Raw genomic sequence first — 15,656 nt, 5'->3', positions numbered from 1 at the left:
CCCCCACCCCACCCCACCGGCACCCGCCCCGACCTGGTCCTTGAGGCTGACGTTTTTACTGCCCCTGAGGGAGATGTTGGGGGGCGGGGACCAGGTCCTAACACCCCCACCCCCACCCCGCGGGTTGGAGGCACAATAAGGAGATTCCGACAGCGGCTGATGTCAGGGGTGCAGAATGAGAAAAAGATGTGATGGAGGAAAGCCGTCTGCCCCCAGAGCCGGGGTAGAGACCCTTTCAGTAGGAGCCCAATGCTCAGAGTGCCTGCCTTTTCCCCAGTTCTTTATTCAATGTGGGGTGCTTAAGGTTGGGTTTGGGAGTTTTGTGCCACATTTTTTCTTGTGGAGGGAAAGACTGTGGCAAGAGCCTTGTCAAGCGGGGGATGGGATTAAGCCGGTCCAAGTTACCCATCCCCTTTCTATGGGAATGCTCCCGTCTGATTGCAGAGCAGGTATGGGAGACCTCAGCCTTCCAAGAAAGTACTGGGGGGACAGTGAGACTCTGAGCCGGTTCACTGGGGAAGACTCGGGTCCACCACCCCATGTGTACTCCTTGGATAGGTTTGTGGAATGCAAGCCCCACATCCCAGGGAGATAGATTTAGCACTGCCCTCTATCCTCTGCCCCGCCATGAATTGCATGGGAGACCCCAGCCCCCTAATCCCCACGGCCTCTCCCCCTTAGCCCCTAGCACAAAGCACTGCTTGACTAATGCCTAGCTCCAGGCTGCGTTAGGTCCCGCCACTGCCGGAAGGGAAGGGGGGGTACGCTGCCATCCCTGGTCTTGAAAGCTTCTCCTGGCACTTTCCTCCCAGCTCAGAGGCTCTTTTGCACTCAGGGTGGGAGACGTCGTCGGGTCTCCCTTGAAACCCCTAAGAGCCCAACCGGGACTCTGCTTTGGGGAAGCGGGGGGGAGCTTGGCACCGCCCTCACTCTCTGCAGCTCTGCTGCCTCTAGTGCGCAAAGCAGGGATGTGAGCTTGGGTCCCCCCCAACCCCCATCCTCTACACCCTGTGGGTCTTTAGGAAGCTCCCCTCATCGCATGCTATCTCCATCCCCCGCCCTTCCTTTCTCTCTGAGCTGCAGAAATAGAGGGCTGCCTCCAAGGTGTGTGGACCTGCTGAGCTGGCACATCTTGCCCACCCGACCCCACCGCCACCACCACCACCCCGCAACCCCAGGCCGCTTTCTCAGGGGTAGAGATGGGGAACAAATGTCTCTGAAAAGAACAGGCTCAGGGCATCCCTCCTCTCTGTGGCTAATCACCCACCCTCTCCATGAATGTAAAAAAGCACCAGATCTGTCCCCTCCTTCTCAGGAGCCCCCTGGGGTTGTGTTTGTGTGTGGTGGTGGGGGACTGTGTGTAGAGAAATCTTCTCTCCCTTTTCCCTCCAAAACAACACAGAACTCTTGGCTAGCATCTCCCCACCTGCCCTATCTTCAGGTGCTAGTGGATGGTCTGGGGTCAGATTCCTTCCTTGAGGTGTTCTGGGAGATGGCAATTGGAGAGGGCTGGAATGACAGAAGAGAGGTGGAGGCCCAGTGCTCATCTTGGGAGTGGGGGAGCACGCTTACCTCTAGGTAAGCATCACTCGGTCTGGTCAGCCCGCTAAGCCTGGATTGGCTGAGGATGGGTGGAGAACAATTTCTTGGCAACGGGGCAGCCTAAGATGTGCCCTCACCACTCTCATCACACCCATGTATCAAGGGAAATCTATGTTTTTCACTGCCGGAGGGCTTCTGCACTGACTCTTGGGCCTCAGTCTTTCCCTCTCTCTTTTTGGTATCTGCGAGGCTTCCCTCGGCTGCACCTCTGGGCCTGAGGGACATAAGGACACCTCCCCTCAACGAACTCAACTAACTGAAGCTAGTTAGGCTCTTCTTGGCGTGCTTCTCAGCCCCTTCCTCTCTTAGCCTCTTTAAGAAACCAGGTTTCCTAGAGAGGAGATCTAGACCCAGGTGGGAAGTGGTGTGTGAGTGAGTGTGTGTGTGTGTGTGTGTGTGTGTGTGTGTGTGTGTGTGTGTGTTGGGGAGGGAGGGACGGCAGCAAAAGGAAGGAGGGGCTCGGAAGTGGTAATGGGGAGACTGGGGGTTCACGGTCAGAGTCAGAAAGGCCCCCCTCCTCCCAGGCTATAGGGGAGGGAGTGTGTTGGACTTTCCAGTATGTGTTTCTTCAAGTGTGAGGGAGTGCGTTTCCCCTCCCGGGAAGGAGATCCTGAGCATTCCCTCCCCGGCTGTTGTGTCACATCTGGAAGTTTGTGTAGGAGTTTCTCCAAGCTCAGAGCCCAGCACAGCTTTTTCTCATTTGGAAATCACAGGCTGGCATTTGGGATGCCGAGAGGGGGAGTGGGAAGGGGGCCAGAGGGGGAGAAGGGAGCCTGCCAGGAGTGGGGGGAGAAGAAGGGGGAGGCCTGAACAGCAGGAGCCCTAATGGCTTCCAGAAGTGAGTGTGAGTGTGTGATCGCTGTGTGTGTCTGCGAGTGTGTGCATCTGGAGGGGAGGGGGCCCCAGAAACCTCTGGAGATTTCCTCGCCACTGTCCCAGTGTCCCAAGTTCCCCTGTCTCTCTTACCTAGGGAGAAATCTCCATTTTGGTCCTCAGAGGAAATGGAAGGGGGGTGTTCTTCCTGTCTCCTCACCAATTCCCTTCTCTCATTTTCAAACCCAAGGCTCTCCGGAGGGAGTTCTGGGGAGAAGGGCTGGGGCTGGAGAGCTGAACTGGGCTGAGGGGGCCAGAACACCTCCTGGCACTCTTTCCGTCCAGGCCCACCTTCCTTCTCGGCCACATACACACTCTGCTCCACCAAACTATCGGGGGACTCCCGATCATGGAGAGTGCCAGTTGGAGCCATTCCTGGGATTACCCCCACCACACAGGCCCCCTTCACCCCTTGCTCCCGCCCCAGCTCTCACCCCGCCCTGCCTGCCTCAGCCAGGATGGCAACAGACACAACTGCTCACACACGCAGACATACACACACACACACACACACACGCGCGCGCACACACACACACAGTCACAGACGTTTGAATCAGCTTTCTGGCCTATTTCCCCTCCCAAAGATTCCAGTGGGCCAGCTCTCTTGTGTCTCTGTGTCTCTCGTCTCTGTCTCTGGGTGGGGCTGGCTGCCTTTCTTCGGGCTGCAGTTTTCAGTTCAGCTGGAAACCTCCCTCCCCACACACCCACACTCTGGAGCGGTCGGCGGGCAGACCACCGGGAAACAGGCTTGGGTGGGGGCGGGGCTCGGCTGGGGGAATCCCCTTTTCAGCCTCCCTAGCAGGAGCCCCCTCCTGAGCCCCTAGATCTCACCCCACTCTGGGGAATGCTGAATCCCATAGACACCAGCCTCTCCGGGGGTGAATGAGGCAAGCACCCCACCTTCCCAACGAGTAGTAGGAGACCAGGATTCCTGGGTCCAGGCCCTTTACCTCTTCAGCGCTCCTAGGTCTCAGGTTAGCAGGCTCCTAGCAGAGAATGGGACAGATGGGGGGCCTGCTTCCCTTCTCAGTCATGCTCTGCCCTGTGCCCTCGTGCCCCTGGAGGTGGTCCAGCCCTCCTCCCTCCTCATTCTACCTTCCTCTCCCTTATAGCTCCCCAACTAGGCAAGGGCTCTAGATAAAGCCCCACAGAGAGGACTAAGTTCTCAGATAATATGCTCTAGTTCTCTCTCCTGGAGGGAGAAGAGGAGGAGGGATGGAAGTGGGGTTCCTCACCCTGCCATTTCCTTTTTTCTCTGCTTTTGATGGTGGGTTGTGGGGAGACTAAAGATCCTCCCTTCTCCTACCCACCTCCCCCTTTGGGATCCACTCCAGCCCGGACAGTCACCATAGCAACAGTAGACATGTGACTGCACAGGTCTCTCATAGTCACTATGGCAACCAATGTCCCCCATTCCCTTGGTTGCCATGGGGATTTGTCACATGGTTCCCACCCAACCTGATAACCTGTGAGTCTCCCCACTTACCCTTCCCTGCGTGAGGACAAGACAGCAGCCTGGGTAACGGGAGTTCATATGTGAGGGGGGGTTCCCTTTAATTACCATGGCAACAAATCCACACCACCTGGTGACACATCCTCCTGTTGTTATGGCAACAGAGGAACATGGCACAGTGACATACGGCCATATTCCCAAGGAAATAAGCCCTACCCTGAGAAGGGTGAAAGACCCCCCACCCTCATTAATTGTTCCTTAATTCAGATTGTCCCAAATTTTCCTGTGCCTTGGTGTTTTCCCTGTCCATTTATGTTTACCTATAGGGAAAGGGGAGAGGTGAGAGTGGCAGGATGTACCCAGGAGTAAGGTGAATTGCCAAGAGGGCTCTTGAGAAGGGGCTTCTGGGGTTATGGGCTGGAGGTCGGGTTATTTGGAGGCAGACTCTGGCTATAAGAAGCCTCAGTGTGAGCATGTGTAAGGTGGGGACAGAAAGAGGGACAGCTCCTTTGTGGTGTCACTTCTCCCCCCACCCCCGCTCATCATCAGTTCATCACTGTTGAAGCAAACAAGGTAGCAAAACATGAATGGGGAGATACATCTGGCTTCTAGGCAGGGAGGTTGATTGACTGATTGACTCATTCATTCATTCATTCATTCATTCATTCATTCATTCACTCTTCACATGTATTGATCATCTGCTACATGCCAGGCACTACTCTGAGCTCTGTAGGGGCTTGGGTGTAACAGAGTGCCCGTGTGTGCCTCAGCGAGGGAGATGACACAAGGGCACAGATGACATGGTGGACTCACTGCCATTAGAGGAGTCCAAACAGGTGTCCCGAGAGCCCCTCTTCCCAGGAGAACTACCCACCTGCCCCTATGTAGAGACATCTGCTAATATGGGTCCCTTCCAGAACCCTCTTCCCTACAGAGGAGAGGAGGGGGCTAGGTTGGGGAAAGCAGGCCAGTTCTTGAAGGTAATCGTGTCCTTCCCTTTTCAGATCATGGTCCCAAAGGAGCTCCCTCCCTGTCCCCTTTTTTTCCGGGCTGACCCCTGGCTGACCCTTATTCTGGGGATAGATCCACTGGGCTCCGGCCCCACTCAGGAAAACAGCTCCATGGAAACAGAGCACTCTTTTTATTTCCCCCTTCCATCAACTTACCCCAAAAGCCTAGAATTTTTTTTTTTAACTCTTATTCCTGTGAGGATGCAAAATTAGGGAAATTGTAATGCCTTGGGAATTTAGGGTACCTGCTGGTGGGATGGGATGTGAGTCTGAGGGAAAAGGGCCTGGGTGACAGGAGGGGGTAGAAGGGCTTTGAGGTGATTGAGTGTGGGCTCCCGGAGAGGGGGTGTGGTCTGAGGTTCAGGACAGAGATGGGGTATGGCTGGGATCAGCTTCAACGTAAGTCCTTGGGTCCCTGGCCAAAGCCTTCTCACTCTAGAAGTGGAGTCATCACAGGAAGATTTCATCCACTCTGGGCGCTCTCTGTCTCACTGAGTCTGGCTGGGTGGGTCGTGCTGTCATGTCAGGGCTGCCATGACACCCTCCCTACCTCCATCCTCAAGGCCTTCTCCTTCCCCTGGCCCCCCACTCTCTGCTTGTTCCTAACCTCTTTACCCTTCCCCACCCCTCTCATGTTTTCCTTGAGAAAACAGGATGCTTGGTCACTTATCTGTGAGTCTGGTGCCCAGAACTTTCTAAGGTCCAGGGGCCATTTTCTACATTCTCCTGTAGATGGGCTGGAAGTGAACCCCTTAATGGAATCCACTCTGTGGAAAGACTTAGGGTTTAGAAAGACCCCTCTCTCCCCCTTGTTGCAAAACAGAGTCTTTGTTGGTCCAGGGTGGGGCTTTGCTAGAATCCATAAGAAGGTGTGATGGTGGCATGGTCTGTATACAGGATACTGTCTGCTCTGCACAGGCTGGGGGCTTATGTCCAGCACGGGGCCTGGTGTGTAGTGGGTCCTTATTATTTAACTGTGTGAATGTGTCTGGAGGCCATGTGAGGGTTTTGAGAGGCCAGGGGCTGGCTGGGGAAGAGGCAGCCTGAGGCTCCAGTTCTGTGGTGCTTGTCTGCCTCGGCCTGTCTGTCTGGGGCCAGTGCGGTCGTGACAACCCCTTCCCTGCAGCCGGAGCAGCTATGGAAGCTGCTATCCCAGAGCACAAGCTTGGAAAACTCAGTCTCATCTGGGTCTCTCCTGTGACCTTCAACACGCGACTTCTGGGCCTCAGTTTCCTTGCGTTCTGGGGAAGAAGGTGATCTAGCCCGGATACTTCTCAGGGCTGTTGTGAGCATTCAATGTGGCATGCTGTGAAAGTGCTTGGTAAACTGTAAGGCAAGCATAATCCGACTTTAGGTTTGTGTCACACATTCACATACATTATCTCATTTGCTTCTCACATTTTCCCTGTGAGGTAGGGAGAATAAGATTCAGATTCAGCAGCAAACTCTTGGTGCCTGGCATTTCCACAAGCACGATCAATTTTATCCCCCAAATGGCTTGTGCAAATAGTCAGGGTATTTGTGGCTTTTCCTACTTTGCAGAAGAGGAAGCTGGGTCCAGAGGTCAGATGACCCGAGGTGGGACTAGCTGGCTACAGCTGGCTACATCTCAGATGGGGTTGGCAGGTCAAGCAGTGGGAGGTGCTTGGGCAGGGCATGGGGGCCCGGGCTCAACTCCACCCTGGCCAGCTGTTTCCTTGACCGCCTGGTACCTGGTTTGAGCGCATCAGCATGTTGGTCATCCTTCTCAACTGTGTGACCCTGGGCATGTTCCGGCCGTGCGAAGACATCGCCTGTGACTCCCAGCGCTGCCGGATTCTGCAGGTAAGCATGTGTGTGGTGGGAGGAGGGGGCAGCTCCTGATCTTTATAACCCTGTGACCTTCTCTGCAAGAGGCCCTGAGCCCAGAGGAGGGGGTGGGGGTGGGGTAGGGGGGTGTTCCCCCGCCCTTTTCTCAGTTTCACCAGCCTCTTGTCCCCACATCAGGCCTTTGATGACTTCATCTTTGCCTTCTTCGCTGTGGAGATGGTGGTGAAGATGGTGGCCTTGGGCATCTTTGGGAAAAAGTGTTACCTGGGAGACACTTGGAACCGGCTTGACTTTTTCATCGTCATTGCAGGGTGAGGGCCTGGGCTTGGAGCAGGAGAGCGACGGATCACATAGGTCCCTTCCCCAGGGCCAGTTCTAGGCCCGGCCCCCTCCCCCAGCCCATCTACAGTGCTACTTTCTCCCTGGCTGTCCACCAAGGGTCTGGGGCTGTCCTATAGTGCTTGAGCCAGTACTTCTCTGAATTCCAAGGCCCCTCCATCCACACCCTCCTCTGTTCATTCTCTGATAAGGAGTCTGTCCTTGGCTTAGGGGTGGCCTTGCCCCCAGGGAGAGAGCTGGCTTTTCAGGGTCCCTTGGTGGAGGGGGAGGATTCCTGCCCCACCACAGCAGGATTCCTCATTGACCTCTTTTGACCCCCACGGCGGCCTCAGACTCAAAGGGCCTCCCTTTGGGCCCCTCCCTGCAGGATGCTGGAGTATTCGCTGGACCTGCAGAACGTCAGCTTCTCAGCTGTCAGGACAGTCCGTGTGCTGCGACCGCTCAGGGCCATTAACCGGGTGCCCAGTGAGTGACCCCTCAGCCCTCAGCCCCTGGGCGGAGAACCCCAAGAGGAGATATGGGAATCTCAGACCCCACCCCTACCTCCTGGCCACTCACAGGCCTCATGCGGTCCTGGAACACTGAGGCAGGTCCCCGGAGAGAAGGGCTCAGTGGGGAGCTGGGTCGCTGGAGCCCAAGGGAGCCTCCACCCGGGCTGCGGCCCCTTCCCCCTCATTTCAGCCTGATTTTAGGTCAGAGTCTCAGGAATGTCTCAGATGACCCCTTCCCTTCAGCTAGATCACCCTCCCTCCAATGGGATAGGGGTGGTGGGAGCAGGGTGGAGAGGCTGGCAGGCCAGGAGGAGTGGGTGCAAAGTGGGATGGCCTTTTCTAGCCAGAGCCGCCTCTCATGCGCTCTGGTTCTCATTGGTGAGACAGCACTGGCCATACCGAGCATGACTTCTCTCAAGACAAGGCCGCTCCATGCCTCATCCTCCTGCTGTGTCCCCTTCCTCTTCCCACCCCCTTCCAAGCCTCTGCAGCAACTGACTGCTGGGACAATTATCTAAATTAAACCGCATTAGTTTCTAAGCCAGCCAGACTTTGGCAGCTCCAGCTCCCCTTGCATCCCGCCCCCCACCCTTTCTCAGGCCCCCTTTGCAACTCCCCAACCTACACAAGCTGCAGATGGTCTCTGCTGCCATCCCAGGAGTGGGGTGGGTGGGGGCATGTTTCTGGGGCTCAGTGTCTGATGTAGCAGTAGCCCCCTTTGCTGCGTGTGCATGGGTGCCTGTGTGTGTGCCTGTGGGGTGTGTGTGTGGGGGGGGGGTGGGCAGAGCTGCTCAACGTGTCCTCCAGGCGTTGCTGTATGTTGGTGTTTACAGGAACCCCAGATGAGGGGTTCCTGTCTTCCCTCCTCTCGCGCCCCAGGTGATCGCTGGCAGATTTATAGGCCTCTAACTACCGGTGTAATTCCCTTAATGCAAACCCTGAGGAATTGATCTCAGTTGAAGCACAGAGGAGCTGAAAGGGGCTGGGAGAGGGAAGAGGGGAGAGGGACTGAGTGGCAGGGGCAGGGCAGGACCACTTCAGTCACCAGGAGGAGTAATTAACAGCTGCTTAGAAGCTTTTTCCCTGGAGGGGTCAGGGAGCCACGAGTGTCACTTTGGGGGTCGAAACTAGCCACCAGAGGTCTGTGTGCTTGACAAGGGTTTGGTGGCCTGGGGCCTAGTTTAGATGTCCGAGATCCGGAGTGGGGAGGGAGGGCAGTATCCCTAAGAGCATCTTAGGGGCAGGTTTGTGGTGGCTTTCCCCGTGGAAGGGGTTGTTAACTGATGGCCGCCTGAGGAAACAGCCTTGTGTGTCCTCAGGTCCTGATGTGAGGATCTGGACCAGGCAGAGACTAGACTCAGGGAGGGGGCTCAGAACCATGGTGAAGTGCAGGGCATCTTGGCCCCTGCTGAGGGCTTGGCTCTCAAAGGGAAATTCCTGCCTGCTAAGGCCCCTGCTGGAGTTCTCTGCCTTGGTTTCCCCAATGACTTTGGCGTCTATAACTTAGAAGGGTCAGGTGATTGTATCTGGTGAGAGAAGGATGTAGGGTGGGAGTGTGTGTGTGTGTGTGTGTGTGCGCGTGTGTGTATTGGGGAGTGGGATGCGGAAGCAGAGAGCCTGGTTAAGTCCTGGCACCTACACTTAGCAGCTCTGTGGTACTGGACAAGTCCTGTTAGTTTTCTGAGCCTCAACCCTCATCTGCAAATTGGGGTGTTATCGGCTCTGTGATGATGTTGGGAGAGTGAAGTGGGATGCAGGGCTGGAGAATGCTTTGGAAGCTGCGGCCACGCTGCTCAGCCTTGGTGGTACTGTGCTCTGACTGGTGTGGGCAGGCCAGGAGGCATCGTGGGTAGGGGCTAGGGGCTGCGAGGGCTGCCTGCAGAGCTGGCAGTGTCTGTTGGTCTCCCTCCAGCTCGAGCCGGGCTGTCTCAGCCTCAGAGGCCCCGGTGGGCCCCCTCTGGGAGAGCTGCCAGGCCCGTGGCAGCCAGCCTAGCCCGGCTAGCCTGGCGGCCCCAGCGTGGCTTCTGCCCCACAGGCATGCGCATCCTCGTCACGCTGCTGCTGGACACGCTGCCCATGCTGGGCAACGTCCTGCTGCTGTGCTTCTTCGTCTTCTTCATCTTTGGCATCGTTGGCGTCCAGCTGTGGGCAGGGCTGCTTCGTAACCGATGCTTCCTGCCCGAGAATTTCAGCCTGTGAGTGGCACATGGGCTGGGAGGTGACCTGGGAGTGGCTGTGGGCCTGGGACCTCCCTCAGTTCCTGTTGCTGGTGACATATCTGTTCTCTTATTAGTGACATATCTGGTTATCGGTCTTGCCTACACACTGGAGTCACCTGGGGAGTTTAAACGACGGCAAGGCCTTCATTCTCCCCGCTGCCCATTTCGATCTCGTGGGTGTGGGGTTCAGCCTGGGCGTGGGGATTTTTAAAAGCTCCTCGGTGAGCCTAAAGTGCAGCCACGTTGGGAACCTCTGCTCTAGGATGGAGACTTCCCACATCCCGACTCTGGAGTTTCACCCTCAATCTGCACGCTCCTGGCGCACGCCATCCGCACCCATGAATCCCTGCGCCTCCCCAGGGCTCGCCCGGTGTGCCTCAGTGCATCCACCCTGCTCTGCCTTCCTGGGCCCTGTCCCCCGAGAACCCTGCTCTCAGCCTCATCCCCGTTTCCTCCGCAGCCCCCTGAGCGTGGACCTGGAGCGCTACTACCAGACCGAGAACGAGGATGAGAGCCCCTTCATCTGCTCCCAGCCTCGCGAGAACGGCATGCGCTCCTGCAGGAGTGTGCCCGCGCTGCGCGGGGACGGGGGTGGCGGCCCGCCCTGTGGCCTGGACTACGAGGCCTACAACAGCTCCAGCAACACTACCTGTGTCAACTGGAACCAGTACTACACCAACTGCTCTGCAGGGGAGCACAACCCCTTCAAGGGCGCCATCAACTTCGACAACATCGGCTATGCCTGGATTGCCATCTTCCAGGTGGGGCAGCCTGGGCACTGGCAGAGTCCCCAGAACACAAGGGTCAGGACACAGTCCCGGCTTGGAGTGGTTGTCCTCAGGGTTGGGATGGGGTCAGGGCCTCTAGAGGAGACTGCAGGAGGCTTTAGGGGGCCCAGAAACAGCCTGCCCCTCTGCAACCTCCCCAGGTCATCACGCTGGAGGGCTGGGTCGACATCATGTACTTTGTGATGGATGCTCACTCCTTCTACAACTTCATCTACTTCATCCTCCTCATCATCGTGAGTGATTCCTCAGGCCCCTGTGGGGACGGGGCATCCTGGGGAAATGGATGGGGGGAGTCCAGAGAGGGGACTTGCTTGGTCTGAAGTTCTAGCTCTCAGGAAAAGTCCCATAGAGACACAGGCAGAAGGCACCTGTCATGAGGAGTCAGGAGGAAATCACTTACTACCACTTAAAATCTTGGGCAAGTCATTCCCTATGCGGCCTCCCAGCCCCACCCTGGGCATCTCTTTCTTCATCATAAAAATGGGTGGCCCTCAGCCCAGGGTGATGCCACCTCTCCCAGGGGGCATTTGGAAATGGCAAAGGTTGGTCCTGTTTCTTACGAGAAATAGGGGAGAACTATCGGCATTTTGCTGGGGGCGGGTAGGGTGTAGGTAATAGACACGCTGAAATGACAGTCCTGCAAACAAGGAATTGTTCCACCCCAAATTCCCATCACTTGGTGTTGAGAAACACTGCGTGATCTCTTGTTCCAGCTCAGAAGTTCCAAGGCTTTATGAGGACAGAAGACAGAGGCAAAAAGTAGCAATATTTAATCACTAACATTCACAATTAATAATTTAATTGCTACCACTTACAGCTAATTTTTTTTTTTTTTTTTTTTTGTGGTAAGCGGGGCTCTCACTGTTGTGGCCTCTCCCGTTGCGGAGCACAGGCTCCAGACGCGCAGGCTCAGCGGTCATGGCTCACGGGCCCAGCCGCTCCGCGGCATGTGGGATCCTCCCAGACCGGGGCACGAACCCGTGTCCCCTGCATCGGCAGGCGGACTCTCAACCACTGCGCCACCAGGGAAGCCCACAGCTAATATTTATTGAGCACTTACTATGTGCCAGTCCCTGCTCTGAGCACTTTTTTAAAGTGCTGGTGCATTTAATCCTCACCAAGATCCTGTTGTTGTCTCCATTTTACAGATGAGAAAGCTGACATTTCCTCAATTTGTCTGACCCCGTCAGGTGCTTTGCATGTGCTGTGGATTAGCCTTGCTGGGCTGAGCATGGCTACTGAAGTACGCTGTCACATCTGCTGCCTGCTTAATCCTCAGAGCCCCCTGTGAGGTGGCAGGTGCAGGGACTGTGGCCTCATCTCCTAAATAAGAACTCTGAGCTTCAGAGGGCTTGGTCACTGGAGCTGAGAATTCAACCCCAGGCTACTGACTCCAAATCCAGCCCTTTTTCCATGTCACCAAGAGGCCAATGACAGAGCCAGACAGAGGGACAGATATTGACAGAAAGAGACTGAGATCTACTCAGGACTTAGGCAGGCTGCAGAGAGTCAGAATAAAGACCTCTCGGTGAGTGAGAGGTGTCCCTGAGAAAGAATAGCCCCCCACCCCCAACCATCCCTGGTACGGAAGGGTAGGGGCCTGTTCCCTCCCCCCCACCATCACCTGGGTGGCAAGGGCAGCACCTCTGTGAAGTGGTCTCGTGACATTTTCATGGGATCTTTTCACCATTCAGCTCTCCCTGGGCTTGGGGAGTAGGAAGGAAGCAGACAGAGAGGTAAGGGGCCTTGTTTCCACCCTCCCACACACCCCATGAAAAATCTTTCCAAACAGCTCTCTGGAATCACACTAGTGAAGCTAATTATCATAATTACTAGGACACAAGCTAGAAAAAAAAATCTGCTTTGTCACCATAAATATTCATTACCTTCATTCTGGATTGTTATCCAAGCAACTGCCATCCCAGAAGCCCGGGGGAAACTGAGGCATGGAGGTGGAGATGGGGGAGTGTGGCCAAGTCAGAGTGGCAACTGGCTAGTCTACAGGGTTCAGGGTTCAGCCCATTACCCAGCTGGGGGAGGGGAAAGGCCAAGGCCAACGGTCATGAGGATACTGAGGTCCCACGGTTAAGGGTCTCGCTCAAGCTTGCGCAGCTAGACTTGGGACTATAGGAGCAGGAGTTTTGTGAACAGTGCTTTGGCCAAGATCTCAAAAGCTCAACCCAATGTGAAAACCCCATGTCCCCAAGATAGCATTCATTTCCACAGCCTTCTCTAACTCCTAATAGGAATTGGGGAGGGGGTGCTCAGAATCTCAGAGGGAGTTTGGGAGATATCCTTGCCAGATAACCTCATGATCAATAGCAATACCTCGGAATTCCATAGAGGTTGGTTCAAGTCTAAGCTTTGCTGTGCTTTAGCTGGGCAAATTCCTCAACCTCTCTGAGCCCCAGTTTCCTCACTTGTCAAATGGAGACAATAAAGGCGTCACCTCTTGAGATTGTTATGAGAATAAAACAGGATGATGCTTGGACAATTATTGAGCCCAGCTCCCGGCACATAGGGAGCGCTGTACTCAGTGGCTGGCACTGTGATTCCCTTTCCTTCAGGCTGTCTCCTCTTGTTGTCCCCACCCCCATAGGTGGGCTCCTTCTTCATGATCAACCTCTGCCTGGTGGTGATTGCCACGCAGTTCTCAGAGACCAAGCAGCGGGAAAGCCAGCTGATGCGGGAGCAGCGCGTGCGGTTCCTTTCCAACGCTAGCACCCTGGCCAGCTTCTCCGAGCCGGGCAGCTGCTATGAGGAGCTGCTCAAGTACCTCGTGTACATCCTCCGGAAAGCAGCCCGAAGGCTGGCCCAGGCCTCCCGGGCAGCGGGCGTGCGGGCCGGGCTGCTGAGCAGCCCAGCTCCCCGCGGGAACCAGGAAGCCCAGCCCAGCGGCAGCTGCTCCCGTTCCCACCGCCGTCCGTCCGTCCACCACCTGGTGCACCATCACCACCACCATCACCACCACTACCACCTGGGCAATGGGACGCTACGGGTCCCCCGGGCCAGCCCACAGATCCAGGACAAGGACGCTCATGGATCTCGCCGGCTCATGCTGCCACCACCCTCGACACTCGCCCTCTCCGGGGGACCTCCAGGGGGCGCAGAGTCCGTGCACAGCTTCTACCATGCTGACTGCCATTTGGAGCCAGTCCGCTGCCAGGCACCCCCTCCCAGGTCGCCATCTGAAGCGTCGGGCAGGACTGGGGGCGGTGGGAAGGTGTACCCCACCATGCACACCAGCCCTCCACCAGCGATGCTGAAAGAGAAGGCGCTGATGGAGGTGGCCCCCACCTCTGGACCCCCCACCCTCACCAGCCTCAACATCCCACCCAGGCCCTACAGCTCTATGCACAAGCTGCTGGAGACACAGAGTACAGGTGAGAACTCTGGGTGGGGGCACGTTGGTGCCCCTCACCCAGGGACCTGGTGATATTCCCATCCCAGGCAGGACTGGGGCATCTGGAGTCAGAAGGGCAGGGCTTGGATTCACATTCTGCAACTCTTGGCGTTGCGACCTTCAGCTAGTCACATCGCTTCTTTGAGCCCTAGTTTTCTCATCTGTTAAAATGGGAATCATAATTCCTACATTGTAATAATGACAACAGCTCTCATGTAACGAGCGCCTGCTATGTGCTCTGCTCTATGCTGTTTGCAGTTGTTGACGGATTGCGGTGTGCCTGTCACATGCTTCTCAGGCAAAACCCCACTGGAGCCTCTCATCAGTTTAAGTGATAAACTTTCTTATCATCCCCATTTTACTGATGGGACAAAGGAGGCTTGGAGAGGTTGTGTGACTTGCCCGAGGCTGTGCCATTGGTGAGGGGTGGAGTCAGGGCCCTCTGACTCGGAGGCCCACACTCTATAGTCCTTGCTGCAGGTTCCGAGGGGGGAAACGGTGTGTGATTGTGGTGAGCACCATGTCCCATGCTAAGGGCACTCTTGTAAACACGAGTGTCACTCCATCCCCATAGCGAGACCTGGGGCTCGGTGCAGCAAGTCCTCAGGGGCTGCTAGGCTGACGGGTGGAACGCCCAGTGTCGTGGGGAAGGGAGATGCTTGCACCTGGGGGCATCCCCCAGTCGGGCAGGGGTGGCACGCCCTCCTCCACAGACAGACTTACTGTAGCCGAAGCCCAGGGCCTGTGTTTCAGGAAGGATGTGGCACGTGGGAGAAGTGGGATATTTGTGGGCTGTTATGTGGGAATGTGGGCTGGGACAGGAAGGTGCCATCACAGAATGCAGTGGGAAGGGTTCTTGTGCCAGCTCCTCTACTACCCTGCCAAGGGGCGCCAGCCAGCCGCACACACGCATGGTTCTATTTCCTTCTGTGTAGAAGGCAGGGCTGGGACCATCATAGCTGTCAGTGGTGTTTACTGATGTCCTCCTGCATGCAGGCAGAAGGGCTGGGCCCCGAGCCAGGCGTCTTCAAATCCATGCTTTCTCTGGGTAGTCTCTGAGGTTCCTTTCAGCTCTCACTGTCTATGGTCAAAGCTGTATTTAAATGGACATCGGTGTCTTGGGATAGGTCACGGTGTACATGCACGTGCGCAGTCTGGGGTGTGTGTGTGTGTGTGTGTGTGCGCGCGTGCGTGTGTGTGCATGAAGGTGTCTGGTGTGTGTATGTGCCCGTCTGCATGCACGTGTCTGGTGTTCATGTGTCCACACGTGTCTGATGTGTATAGGTGCATGTCCATGCACACGGGGTGGTGCTCTTGTCTGGTGTGTATGCACACCCATGTGTGCACATGCCTGGCACACATGCACCGTGTGATATGTATGGGTCTGTGCACACTTGTGTTTGGCTGTGCATGTATATATGACTCATAAATTGTATGCGTATGTACACAGTACATGTATGTATGCGAGTATGTGTCTAGTGCACATGTGTGTGTGTCTGGTGTGAGAACATACATGAATACACATGTACGGGCGTGTGTCTTAAGGACCCCTTGGAAAATGCTACTTAAAGCAGTGTTAATGCAGGGCTGGCTTCCTTGGGAAGGAAAGATGGTCTAGGCTCCTTCCTGAAGGCTCCTACGTGACCCGCACAAACCCTAGGACAACCAG

General features: G+C 56.0%; 1 protein-coding gene across 11 annotated transcripts in view; it reads left to right on the top strand.

Moving 5' to 3' along the window:
• CACNA1G (calcium voltage-gated channel subunit alpha1 G) overlaps positions 1 to 15,656 on the top strand; it is a 62,938-nt gene that overhangs the window by 1,492 nt on the left and 45,790 nt on the right. For all 11 annotated transcript variants that reach the window (XM_067020440.1, XM_059047157.2, XM_059047159.2 and 8 more), the window contains exons 2-8: positions 6,651 to 6,762; positions 6,925 to 7,058; positions 7,454 to 7,551; positions 9,613 to 9,772; positions 10,257 to 10,557; positions 10,725 to 10,817; positions 13,184 to 13,967. In XM_067020440.1, coding sequence (XP_066876541.1) covers positions 6,651 to 6,762; positions 6,925 to 7,058; positions 7,454 to 7,551; positions 9,613 to 9,772; positions 10,257 to 10,557; positions 10,725 to 10,817; positions 13,184 to 13,967 — 1,682 coding nt within the window. The remainder of the gene's footprint in view (positions 1 to 6,650; positions 6,763 to 6,924; positions 7,059 to 7,453; positions 7,552 to 9,612; positions 9,773 to 10,256; positions 10,558 to 10,724; positions 10,818 to 13,183; positions 13,968 to 15,656) is intronic.

The sequence above is a fragment of the Kogia breviceps genome, chromosome 19 (genome assembly GCF_026419965.1).
Source record: "Kogia breviceps isolate mKogBre1 chromosome 19, mKogBre1 haplotype 1, whole genome shotgun sequence".
NCBI classification, from domain to species: domain Eukaryota; kingdom Metazoa; phylum Chordata; class Mammalia; order Artiodactyla; family Physeteridae; genus Kogia; species Kogia breviceps.
This window is presented reverse-complemented; position numbering and strand designations above follow the sequence as displayed.